The 13059-nt window shown below is 42.8% G+C and overlaps 1 protein-coding gene and 1 long non-coding RNA gene across 4 annotated transcripts in view; one reads left to right on the top strand and one right to left on the bottom strand.

The window, feature by feature from the left end:
- Window positions 1–13059, bottom strand: part of LOC142659238 (solute carrier family 53 member 1-like) — a 53322-nt gene that overhangs the window by 22489 nt on the left and 17774 nt on the right. For both annotated transcript variants that reach the window (XM_075835152.1, XM_075835154.1), the window contains 4 exons: window positions 11194–11295; window positions 10882–11093; window positions 10144–10293; window positions 938–1021 (listed from right to left, as the gene is read on the bottom strand). In XM_075835152.1, coding sequence (XP_075691267.1) covers window positions 938–1021; window positions 10144–10293; window positions 10882–11093; window positions 11194–11295 — 548 coding nt within the window. The remainder of the gene's footprint in view (window positions 1–937; window positions 1022–10143; window positions 10294–10881; window positions 11094–11193; window positions 11296–13059) is intronic.
- Window positions 1531–13059, top strand: part of LOC142659240 (uncharacterized) — a 48487-nt gene continuing 36958 nt past the window's right edge. For both annotated transcript variants that reach the window (XR_012850290.1, XR_012850289.1), the window contains exons 1-2: window positions 1531–1688; window positions 1876–1932. This is a non-coding gene — a long non-coding RNA (uncharacterized LOC142659240). The remainder of the gene's footprint in view (window positions 1689–1875; window positions 1933–13059) is intronic.

The raw sequence follows: 13059 nt of genomic DNA, 5'->3' as shown, positions 1-13059 counted from the left end.
GGAAAAAAATTGCGGGTTAATGTAACCGCTGTGCAACTTCAGTATTTCTCTATGAGGAAAAAAATGAGTGGCGAACTTGTGAAGATCGCCAGAATACCGACCACGTTTCTCCAGTGCTGATCCCTGACTGCAAAGATTGGCACGGTAAGAGATGGCTACATTCAAGTGGAGAGCAGTATGTTATTTTAGAAGGTGCTATGGCTGGCATATTTGTAGCAGTATCTACCCTGTGGGCACTGCTATATGATTGTGACACTGTTCTGTGTCTGGCACAGCATTATGAGTAGTTCCCATGGAGTTTCTACTGTGTTGGCACTACTATTTAGCATTCACTTCTTTATGGGCACAAAAGTGCTAAATATCTGCAGGGTGGTACTATGTGGCCCTAAGGTGGCATAATTTGCCCCCGGCTGGGAACACAGGATTATCTTTATCTTGAAGCATACTTCCCAACATTTGAATACCAGTCTATGGGACCGTTTTATGCCCCATCCACCCAGAAACACTCACAAAACCTCTATACCTCCCAACCATCCAGTTTTTTGCGGTTTTGTCCAGCCTTGAAGGGGCTGGGTTTGTCAAGATTTTCCAAAGTGGGCGTCTCTGGGAGGGATTGTGGGTGTTTCTGTGCTGATCGGTACAGGCTTAAAACTCCTGCAAATGATTCAAAAGTTGGGCGGTATGAACCTCATAGAAACACCCATTTCCGGGTATCTCTGCATAAATCCCACCTCTTTTAGGGTCCATTATGAAGGACAATCCCGCAGAAAAATTGGACAGTTGGGAGATTTGTCTTGAGGTCATGGCCAAAAAATGAGAAGTGGGGTCAACATCTGCAATATTTGCTTCCACGCCTCCATGATTGAGGCACCCGAACAGCAGATAGAGGCCACCCCTGTAATTGCCCAAAGTAATAGTAGTAAAAGTAGAAACTCACCTGCCCAGCGCCAAGCGGTGGCACCCGCAGTCTCTTCATTGCCTTCTGCCTGTCTCCATGTTCCAGGCAATTAGTAAAAACTGACTTGGCCGGAAAAACACAAGAAAAAGTAACAAGAACAGAAGTTATCGACCTAGAAGTAGTATTAATATTCACAAATACTCTCCACAACGACCGCTATATCTACGGGGGTGCACCATCCATGAGGCAGGGGGGCAGCATTTTGGCAGATAGACAGTCCCTCCCTGTCCCATTTCGAATTGGGGGGAGGGATAACAACTTACAGTGCCCATAGGGGTTTGTCATTACCCCCTCTCCTACTCCACTGCCGGTGCATGTATCAGTTTTCACTTTAATTCTGGCATTCTATTGGTGAACCAGGAAGCCCTGGATGAACAACGTCCCCTGTAACACTGCTGCAATTTGTATAGCTAATAGAAAACTTATTTTAGATGTTTTTTTCTTTTTTTTAGTAGAACGTGATGATTATCAGTGAGCAACGCTGTAATCTATGTGCCCCACAAGGAATAGTTATTTTAATGTTTGTTCCTTTCTACATAAAGTGATAATTTCATTATCTCACAGAAGAGACGGCGTCGGCACAATAAACACCTCCTGGTTGTAAATGTAACCAGCGATGAAGAAATAACCCAGCACCACAACACAAAGGAATGCCAGCATAGAACAGACCTGATCAATCCATTGCAGAAGCTGTGGCCATTGCCTGGCTGTCAGTGCCCACTGGGAACAGGTAATTCCAGGACACTGCTGACTGAGCAATAAAGCTGATGTGTCTGAAACCACAGCTCTGCTCCCTCTTTATGTACCGACGCATTAATATAAATCATGGCGGAAATGTATGTATACATGCAAATGAATTCACACATTTATGTATGTATGGAAATGTATTAATCATGATTTCTGTATCTCTTCAGCAGGTGTCGAGCTCCAGAGATTCTGTACCTCGCTATCCCATCACATTGGTGAACATAAAGGTATGCTTATGTTAAATATTCACATCTTAGATAAGTTGCTGATCGGCTGCTGTAGGACTAGAAGTATAAGCATGCCCTATTGAGACATAGTTTAAGACTATGACACAGACTTAATCTAATCCTATTGACGTCTGAAATGACACCTCTAGAGAAGCTGAGGCCTATTTAGCTGCTCCAGAACTACAAATCTCAGCATGCCCCACTAGGCTATAGTAGACTATAGGTCTCGATGGGGTTATTACTTCCAGAGACCTACAGTTTGCCTGTTTTTGTTCTAAGGCTTGATGAGCATTGCTATAATGGATGTGAAAAAGTATTTACACCCATCCAGATGGTTCCCTAGTATTGCACGTTTTTCACACCGAATAGCTCTAAACTTTAACCACTGACTATCTGATCCCGGACAAACCCCCAACATCCGATGTTGGGAGGAAAAACTAAGATTTTTATTGCCATACTCATTGTTTTTGTGGCATGTAGGTAAGTGTTTGCCCATCCCTCTCCATTACTGGTATCTACATCTATATTGTCACTGTATGGTGGTAATATTAGTCTTCGTACAATGGTTATATTCAGTAACAGTATGGTAGCCTTATTCAGTCACTATGTGGTGGTAATATGTGCTCATGATGTGGTGGTATTCAGTAACCGTATGGTGGTAATATTCAGTAACCGTATGGTGGTAATATTCAGTAACCGTATGGTGGTGGTAATATTCAGTAACTGTATGGTGGTAATATTCAGTAACTGTATGGTGGTAATATTCAGTAACCGTATGGTGGTAATATTCAGTAACAGTATGGTGGTAATATTCAGCAACAGTATGGTGGTAATATTCAGTAACAGTATGGTGGTAATATTCAGTAACAGTATGGTGGTAATATTCAGTAACAGTATGGGGGTAATATTTAGTAACAGTATGGTGGTAATCAGTAACAGTATGGTGGTAATATTCAGTAACAGTATGGGGGTATTATTCAGTAACAGTATGGGGGTATTATTCAGTAACAGTATGGGGGTATTATTCAGTAACGGTATGGGGGTATTATTCAGTAACGGTATGGTGGTATTATTCAGTAACCGTATGGTGGTAATATTCAGTAACCGTATGGTGGTAATATTTAGTAACAGTATGGTGGTAATATTTAGTAACAGTATGGTGGTAATCAGTAACAGTATGGGGGTATTATTCAGTAACAGTATGGGGGTATTATTCAGTAACAGTATGGGGGTATTATTCAGTAACAGTATGGGGGTATTATTCAGTAACGGTATGGTGGTATTATTCAGTAACGGTATGGTGGTATTATTCAGTAACGGTATGGTTGTAATATTCAGTCACTATGTGGTGGTAATATGTGGCCATGGTGTGGTGGTATTCAGTAACAGTATGGTAGTATTATATAGTCACTATGTGGTGTTCATGTGTGGTCATCGAGTGGTGGTTTTAGTCAGTGACATTATGGTGGTATTATATAGTCACTATGATGATGATAATATGTGCTTATGGTGTGGCAGTATTATTTGTCTCCTGTTAAGAGGCATCATTGGTAATATCAGTCTTGGTATACTGGGTTTTGTTCAGTAACATTATGGTGGTATTCAGTCACTGTGTGGTGGTAATATGTGGTCATGATGTGGTGGTATTATTCAGTCACTATGTGGTCATGCTGTTGCAGTATTTGTCTCTTGTTGAGTGGTATCGTTGGTAATATTGGCCTTGGTATACTAGGTTTTATTCAGTAATATTATGGTGGTATTATTCAGTCACTATGTGGTGGTAATATGTGGTCATGCTGTGGCAGTATTATTTGTCTCCTGTTTAGTGGCATCATTGGTAATATTGGTCTTGGTATACTGGGTTTTGTTCAGTAACATTATGATGGTATTATTTAGTCACTATGTGATGGTAATATGTGGTCATGATGTTGCAGTATTATTTGTCTCGTTGAGTTGTATTGTTGGTAATATTGGCCTTGGTATACTGGCATTTGTTCAGTAACAGTATGGGGATATTTGTTCCCTGTATAGTGGTATCCTGTGGTAAATTTATGACTGTATTATTTAGAGGTATATTATCATACATAGAAAATTGTCTTATACCTACTGTATCTACCACGGTAGTCAATGTATCCAAACTGCAAGTGGGGTCGTGGGGGGGGGGGGCAGGTGCAGATTTGCCATGGTGTCCATAGGACTCTAGATAGACCCCTGCCTCTCACTATTGAATTGATTTGCCCTTTTGCATGTTAATTGGGTATCCAACTTTAGTTGCTTTCTTTCCAAAGTAATATTATAAATAATATCAAAATGAGATACTATTGGTCGCTGAAACACATATTTTGGGGGAAATGTACGGTATGTATATATGTATGCTGTATTGTTGGCAAAGACCATGGCTCTTTTTTTTGCTGCGGTAACATAAGTACCAGAAATCCTAATAACATTAGCATCAAGGATTCACAGTTTTTAGAAGCTGCAGATCACGTCCGTTACGGGGAACATGGTCGATGTGTACTTCTCTGCAGAATATAAATATGTCTCTTTTACATTAAAATAAAATACAATGTCTGAGAAAATCAGACACAAAGCCAGCTACACAGGGACTCCAAGGACAAAAGGGGCCCACAAGTGTCCCTGTCATAAGACTGATGATAGGGCCCAGGTCCAACATGCTCCATGGAGCCCAGCACCAGGTTTTCCATGTCTGAAACTAGCAGTGGAGCAGATCACTTCCCACTCCACTTATATTTTATCAAGAGATGCAGCTGGATGGGGCTGGGCCCCTGATACAAAATATCTACATGGGCCCCTCAACCATCACATGGCCTTTATAGTAGGAGTGTCCTATGACATAGCATTGAAGCCTTTGGGCCTCTGCTACATAACCTCTGCAGTGCAACCCTAAAACTACACTCATTGAGGCAGTGTCCTCCACAGCCATGAGGGCAAAGGGTTTATGGGATATGTTCTAAACCCTCAAGTACCAATTCCGAATTTCAAAATGAGAGCTTTTCAGATGGACACGACCTCTCACCTCTGTTGCGTTATCTATGTAGCACGTCCCTGTATCACAACCAAACATTTTTAGGGTTAGGAACAGTATGGAAGAGCTGTAAGAACTGCGGTGGTGGGCAAACCAATCAATAATGGCTTCCCACCTAATCCTGGCCATAAGATTAAATTTGTCTGAACCCACCAATTTTTGCTGAATATTCAGTATGTATGGGGGGGGGGGCCCTCCCGGCTCACCTCAGACAGCAGATGTTAGGGGTAAGAAGGATTGGGATGATACATTTCAACATGCATGATCCTTTGTTGCTGTGGGAGTTAAGCTGCTGTCAGAGATGTCCGGCAGCGGCATCTTCCACTCTTCCAATTAAAATAAACATGCGCGCTCGGCCGATTGTGTGTGAATGTTAACAGTGGAAGCGGAAGGAAAAGTTGTCAGCTGAGCTGTGCAGTTGGGTTAAATAACTGTTGACTGAACAAGCGTTCTCATGGATATGGTCTCTATATTCACATGGGTGCATTATGGTTCCTTGTCCGAGATGTTATAATGGATTCCAAAAACGGGATGGGATCCACTTCCATTTTCGGCCCTAATTTTCTCACCCAAGAAGCTGTGCGTGACATTAGTATACATCACATATCTTGTCTTCGATTAACGTTGACACTGGGAAAAGATCCCACGTATACGTTAAACTGAGGCTGTGGCAGATGCCTAATAGTGGCATCTGTCACCCATAGGTATCTGTTCAATGGATACATCACTAGCTTTTCAAGACGTATCTGTTGAACGGGTGACACAATAGCCTATGGGTGATGGAAGCCTTAGTTTTACCCCTCTGTCACCCATAGACTACAATGGCATTCATTTAGCGGATGTCATGAAAAGCTGATCACGTATACATTTAATGGATTCCATATAGTGGCATTCATCACTAATAGGCTCCCATGTTTTTATTAATTTTTCTTTAGTGGACGCCGCGGGATGAAATTGCGTAGTCTGCTGTGTTATTCTATCCTTTTTTCTTTCTTTTAGCCTCTTTTGACACTTATTTGGCCTCCGTCTCACAGTGGAGCCCTATGGACACATTAACCCGTTAGTGACCGCCAATACGCCTTGTAACGGCGGCCACTAACGGGCTTTATTCTGATGCATATGCCTTTTTACGGCGCTGCATCAGGATAAAGTAAACAGAGCAGGGAGCTGTCAAATCTCCCTGCTCTCAGCTGCCAGAGGCAGCTGAGGGCTGGGGGCGTCCCTGCTCTGCCGTGTGAGATCGATATAAGTATCGATCTCACCCGTTTAACCCCTCAGATGCGGTGCACAATAGCGTGCACCGCATCTGAGAGGTTTTGGAGAGAGGGAGGGAGCTCCCTCTCTCTCCCACCGACACCCGGCGATAAGATCGCCGAGAGTGTCTGTCTTCTAGGGCAGCCGGGGGCCTAATAAAGGCCCCCAGGTCTGCCTGTCATGAATGCCTGCTATTACCTAGCAGATGCCTGTCCGTTTTAAATGGACAGGCAGTAATACACTGCAATACAAAAGTATTGCAGTGTATTATAATAGCGATTGGAGAATCGCATAGTGAAGTCCCCTAGTGGGACTAGTAAAAAGGTAAAAAAAAAGTTTAATAAAGTTAATTTAAAAAAAAATGTGAAAAAAAATGAAAAACCAACCTTTTCTTACAAAATGTTTTACTATTTCAAAACCAAAATAAATTAAAAAAGTTACGCATATTTGGTATCGCCGCATCCGTAACGACCCCGACTATAAATCTTTTACATTATTTAACCCGCACGGTGAACGGCGTGAAAAATTTAATAAAAAACTATGGAAAAATTGCTGTTTTCTGTGAATCCTGACTTTAAAAAAATGTTATAAAAAGTGATAAAAAAGTCGCATGTACTCCAAAATGGTACCAATAAAAACGACAAGTCGTCCCGCAAAAAAAAAGCCCTCATACAACTGCATCAGCGGAACAATAAAACGTTACGGCTCTTCAAATATGGAGACACAAAAACAAATAATTTTGAAAAAAAAGCGTTTTTACTGTGTAAAAGTAGTAAAACATACAAAAACTAGACAAATTTGGTATCGTTGCAATCGTAACAACCCGCTGAATAAAGTTATTGTGTTATTTATATCACACGGTAAACGGTGTCGATTTAAGACGCGAAAAAGAGTGGCGAAATTTCAGGTTTTTTTCTATTCCCCCCCCCCAAAAAAAGTTTATAAAAATGAATCAATAAATATGTACCTCAAAATGGTGCTATTAAAAAATACAACTTGTCCCGCAAAAAACAAGACCTTTATACAGCTATGTAGACGCAAAAATAAAAGGGTTATAGCTCTTGGAATGCAACGATGGAAAAACGTAAAAATTGGCTTGGTCATCAACGTTTAAAATAGGCTGGTCACTAAGGGGTTAAAGGGTAACTAAACGTTCAACAAACTTCTGACATGTCAGAAGTTTGGATTGGTGGGGGTCCAAGCATGGAGACCAAACACCAATCACTAAAACGAAGCAGCAGAAGTGTTCATCAATGTATCGGAGTACGGGCTCAATAGTCTATGAGCCCGTACTCCAATACATCGGCTTCCCGAAAAAAGCTGAACAGAAGCGAAACGGCTGAACGCTCACACGAGTGCTTCTGCCGCTTTGTTTTAGCGATTGGTGGGGGTCTCAGTGCTCGGACCACCGCCAATAAAAATTTCTGATATGTCACTATGACATGTCAGAAGTTTGTGTATGCCGGGAGCTTTCCCAACGTACACGCATTAATGTTAACCAATGGGAACAGGGTCTTATCAGATCACCTAACCCACAATGCTTAACGAACGTCTCGATTTCCATCTCTTTACCTTCACATTCGACTCGGCAAGGGTTAACAGGCAATCGCCACTCTTGTGAATATTTTCAGCTTAACATAGGTACATTCAGAGCTGAGCCGCGAAGTACAGGGCTCAATTAGAACACATTCAATTCTGACTGCCTATTTATAACAGCCGAGTGAGACTTTTTCCACAGTTAATTAACACGGTGTTCTAGAGTGAAATATCATTGCAAGCCAAGGAATAACACTTTTGATGTGTAAATTCTAGGCGAGGGGACGGTCTAAAGTGACCTGAATACATTTTATTAGCCTATAATAAGGCAAGTTGTGGCAGTTCAGTGAGATATTAGCATTCTCGACAAAAAAAAATAAATGTTTGCTTAAGTTTGAGAATGAAATTAGATCTCGGCGCAGGGGAAGGAGAAGAATTGCCAAAAAATGTATTTCCATGAGATGGATTAATCCAAACGCTGATGTGATCTCATTCGGTTACAGCGCGGCAGTTAAAAAGCATAAATTACGCGCGGGAAGATTGTGCTGTGTTGGGGGCCGTATGATGCGGCAGAGAATAATACAATGCTATCTCCGTCCTATCCTTTGATTAGACATTTGTCCACGCCAACAATAACACTATTACCAAGAGAGATGAAAGGAGTCGAAAATTAGAAGCTGTGGATCTGCCGCTTGATGTAGCGACACGTTGGAGTTTATTGGTATACGGATATAGAAGTGGAGACAATGCGGGATCGGCAACGGTTATGGCCAGTGACTGTGTCTGATGAAGCCGTATACAGGCATCAGGACGTCAATAGTGGGAGAAGGTCAAGCTGGTCATGCATGGTGAGACGTCTCATCGATGTCTATGATCTCCTGCTTTATAGACCATGCTGCGCCCACGACACTTTGAGTACATGATTGCAAGACATGCTGAACGTTATAAAGCACTTCACCATCATGGCGTGATTATTACTAGAGATGAGCGAATCGATTTATACACAAATCGAATTCGGACCGAATTTTACAAAAGTTCGGGATTCTGCAAATTCCAGAACTTTTGGGGATCGCAACAAAATGGCGATCACATGACCTCAGGTAGGCTTGAAGACTTCCCAAAATGTACTGCGGTTATCTCTTCTCCTACCCATATACACTGAATAGCCACTTTATTAGAGGCACCTGCCCTTTCACGATTAGAACGTCCCTGTATGGAAATTAGACACGGGACCCCGGAGTGCCACATAAAATCAAGTGAGAGAGTTTTTTTAGTGTGAATCCACATTAGAATGGGAAAATTGAGCGATCTGAGCAACTTGGAACAAGGCGTGCTCATCGACTAGACTAGCCACAGATTTATCGTGCAGCGGTGTCGAAAGTATACAGAGAAAGTGTAATCGAGGAAAGACATCCAGTGAAAGGGGATCCTAAGGACGTCAACAGCTCGCTGATGAAAGGGGTCAGAGGTGGATGTCAAAATGGTTCTAAGGAACAGCCGGTGCACAGTCAAGCAAATCGCAGCCAAATACAACGCTGGCGCTCCAACTAACGTGTCCGGACACACAACTTGTGGTTCCTTAGCAGAGGACCAGTTCCAGTGCCATTGCGATCTAAAGGAAACAAAGACAAGACTCCAGTGGGCAAAAGAATGGATCAGTCAGCAGTGGAGAAACATTGCCTGGTTAGATGTATCCCGATTTCTGTGGCACCATGTGGATGGAAGGTCAGAATTTGGCGCAAGCAGCATGAATAGATGAACCCGTCCTGTCAGGTGTGAACAGTTCAGGCTCGTGTAGGTGGAGTAATGGTGGGGGAATATTTTCTTGGCGCACCCGCTGTCCTCGGATACCTGTGGATCGACGTTTGATGAGTAGGGCTTACCGAAGTATTGTGGCCGACCAAGTTCATTCCTTCATGGCAGCTGTTTACTCTATGGCAGACGGAAACTTTAGCGGCAACTGCGAGAAGCGATCCTGTCCACATGGGCTAATCGATATAAACACCTAGTGGAATCTATGCCATGACGAATTTCTGGCATTCTGAAGGCGAATTTATTCAGACCGAATCGGACCTTAAACAAATCTGCTCATCTCTAATTTTATTACCTGATCTTCAGTTCATCCTGAAATATTGACCCATGCGTGACCCATGCACCATTGCCCAAAATGTAAGCTAACTGAAAGCAGAAACACGGCAAATTCCTTTAATTGTAATGGACCGGAGGCAGGGGGTCGGACTGGCCCACCAGAGGATCCTGCAGTGGGCCCAGACTAACACAATAATGAACCCCTAATATTACAAACCCCCTAATGTCCAGCAGAAGACAAGCTCATTTGAGCCCAGGTATGAGGTAAATTATACGGCCGGTCTTACCTCCACTTCTTGTGTAAGCTGATCAGTCTTTGTACTGGTGGAAAATGGAGACATGTCCACATAGCACATCCGCCACTCCAACCCCCGCTGTGTGCTAAACAGCTTATCATGTTTCTCAGTGATTTTCTTAAATCCCATGTAATTCAAATTCTGTCAAAAATGGAGGTATAATTGTAAAATGTGGGACTATACCAGAGCATCATTTAGATGTCACCCTCATAGGAGGCTGAGCAGGCATTCAATTCAGCCACTTAACCGGATGCCAGCAAAATGTTCATTAAAGATTTAGATCTGCATTTTTTTCCCAGAAACAGCGCCACTCTTGTTCATAGTCTGTGTGTGATATTGCAGCTTAGCTTCATTACTTTAATGGTAATCAGCTGCATTACCATGAAACAGCCCATGGGCAAGAATGGTGATGTTCTGCGAAAAAAAATCAGATCACTATGTAGTGTTTCTATTTACACTGCCATCTTGTGGACATATTGGTAATGACCCCTTTTTTTTTTTCTTTTTTTTTTACATTTCCAAACGTTGGACAAATTTAATGGGATTTTCCACTTTTGATCTCCTGACCTCATTAAAACATGTCCAGAAATTCACTGGGAGTTCTTGTTCTTGACCCTCTGATGCCAGGAATGAAGAGACCATGAGTCTCCATAATACACCCAAACCCTCCTTACCCCTAAGAATGATTTCAATGTTGTCTTGTTACTTACATTATACATAGAGGTCTACCTGATAATTTTGAAGTAGGACAAAGCTGAGGTAAAGTTCACTGAATGCCAGTTTGAGATCCGAGAGAGATTTGTGCTGAGCCTTGTAGCTGTACGACCAATGAAATGATCCCTTTCTATGAAGTGTAGAGCAATCCTTGTCCTGGGCGCCCGTCACTGTATCAAGCTCCGCCTCCAGCGCTGTGAACTGCCTTTGAGCCTCAGCTAGTTTTTCTTTATTGGGGGGGAAACAAAATATAGGCATAATTTTTTATAACAACAATTTTAAGTAACGTTGGTATAATGTTTACCCAGTATCGAGTCCGTGTCTCACCTGCGTGGAAAATATTGACTTTTGTGACCTCTTTTTCACACATATAAAAAAAACGCTCTACGTAGGAAGTATAGTGCCTCTGAAGGATCGAGTTCTCACAATCTGGAATTGTCAATAGGAGAATAGTCAAATATACGGGCATTCCAATTAAAAAAATTCTAGATCATTGGGCTACACAGTGACATTGGACACGCGTCCAAAGATTGCTGTGGTGCGCTGCGTACATTGCAGCAAAGTAAATTAATGTGGCCACGTTGTGACCCACATGTTACCACGACCATTGCAAGAAATCCTGTAGAGCCGCAGTCACGGCAATTTGCAGGTCGCATTCACTTACAATATTGCGAGGTCTGCATTGACAGTGATAAAACAAGCGTTTTTTTGACATGCGACCTGTGTCGCAGCCAAAGTCGTTGTGTAGCCCTAGCCTAAAGGAACACGCCTGGCAAAACTGAGACAATGTGATATAACTAGTGCAAGTCTGAGGGGGCGGAGAATGTAATTTTCTCTTTGGTCTTCTTTAGATCTGTGTCTTGCACCTCCCCCTTGTGTCCTGCAGTAGGCATAACACAGTGTATCGGTTTTGCCTGGAGGAGTGTTCCTTTTAATTGTTTCAACCTCCATTCTAAATGGTCAAAATGTTGAGAAACTCAACAAATAAGTAATGCAATGTATCTGTACTCATCTGGAGTTACAGACTGTATTATACTCCAGAGCTGCATTCAAAATTCTTCTGGTTGTTACGGAAAACCATCCACAAGCTTGTGGTCAGACAAACCCTTAACAGCTTAGCTAAACTCCTATAATGCAGGGGGTAGTATGTTCCACATCAGATTACTGTACAGCTGCGGGTGTAGATGACACTTCCTAGAATACAAATCCCCAAAGAAAGGCCTGTGCAGACATTGAACCAGCAAGAAATGCTGTGAGATTTCAGATCTGAAGTCCACAATGTCTAAAGGATATTTGGCTTGTGTGCAGTGGCGTAACTAGTGGCTGCTACGGGGCCCCGAGCTTATGTCCATATGCCCCCCCATATGCCCGGTGGCGTCGCTACTACGGGGCCTGCGCTGCCGAGCCTCCAACAAGTATGAGCCGGGTGACACAGGCCCTCTCATGCCCGTAGGCGTCGCTAGCACTGGAGGGGCACCGGTGCTATCGACAGCCAAATACATGCCTTAGCGCTGAATGGTCGGACATGTTCCGTGCCCGACCATTCAGCGCCTTACAATAACGCTGATTGGCAGGGCAAAATGACTTGCCCCGCCAATCAGCGCCTTTCAACAACGTCCTCACGCTGCTTCCGTGCTTGAAAGGTGCTGATTGACAGGGCAAATCATTCTGCCCCGCCAATCAGTGTCATTGTCACTGTATGATCTGCAGCGAGATGATGGGTGGTATGATTTATTTTTTTTGTGAAACAGCATCTCCCAGCATATCCTTACTGTTCAGGCCATGCTGGGAGCTGTAGTTTTACGCCATACAAACCTAAACGGCAGGGGTTGCACTAAATTGAGCTGTATTTGTTCTGGTGCTGTATATACGTATGAGCTTGGTTGTGGTGCTGTATATACATATGATCTTGGTACTGGTGCTGTATATACGTATGAGCTTTGCTCTGGTGCTGTATATACGTATGAGCTTGGTTCTGGTGCTGTATATATGTACCGAGCTTCGTTCTGGTGCTGTGTATATATGTAATGAGTTTGGTTCTAGTGCTGTATTTATGTACTGAGGTTGGTTCTAGTGCTGTATTTATGTACTGCGCTTTGTTCTGGTGCTCTATATATGTATGAGCTTTGTTCTGGTGCTGTATATATGTACTGAGCTTTGTTCTGGTGCTGTATATATGTACTGAGCTTTGTT

Source organism: Rhinoderma darwinii, chromosome 8, assembly GCF_050947455.1.
Source record: "Rhinoderma darwinii isolate aRhiDar2 chromosome 8, aRhiDar2.hap1, whole genome shotgun sequence".
Lineage (NCBI taxonomy): Eukaryota > Metazoa > Chordata > Amphibia > Anura > Rhinodermatidae > Rhinoderma > Rhinoderma darwinii.
This window is presented reverse-complemented; position numbering and strand designations above follow the sequence as displayed.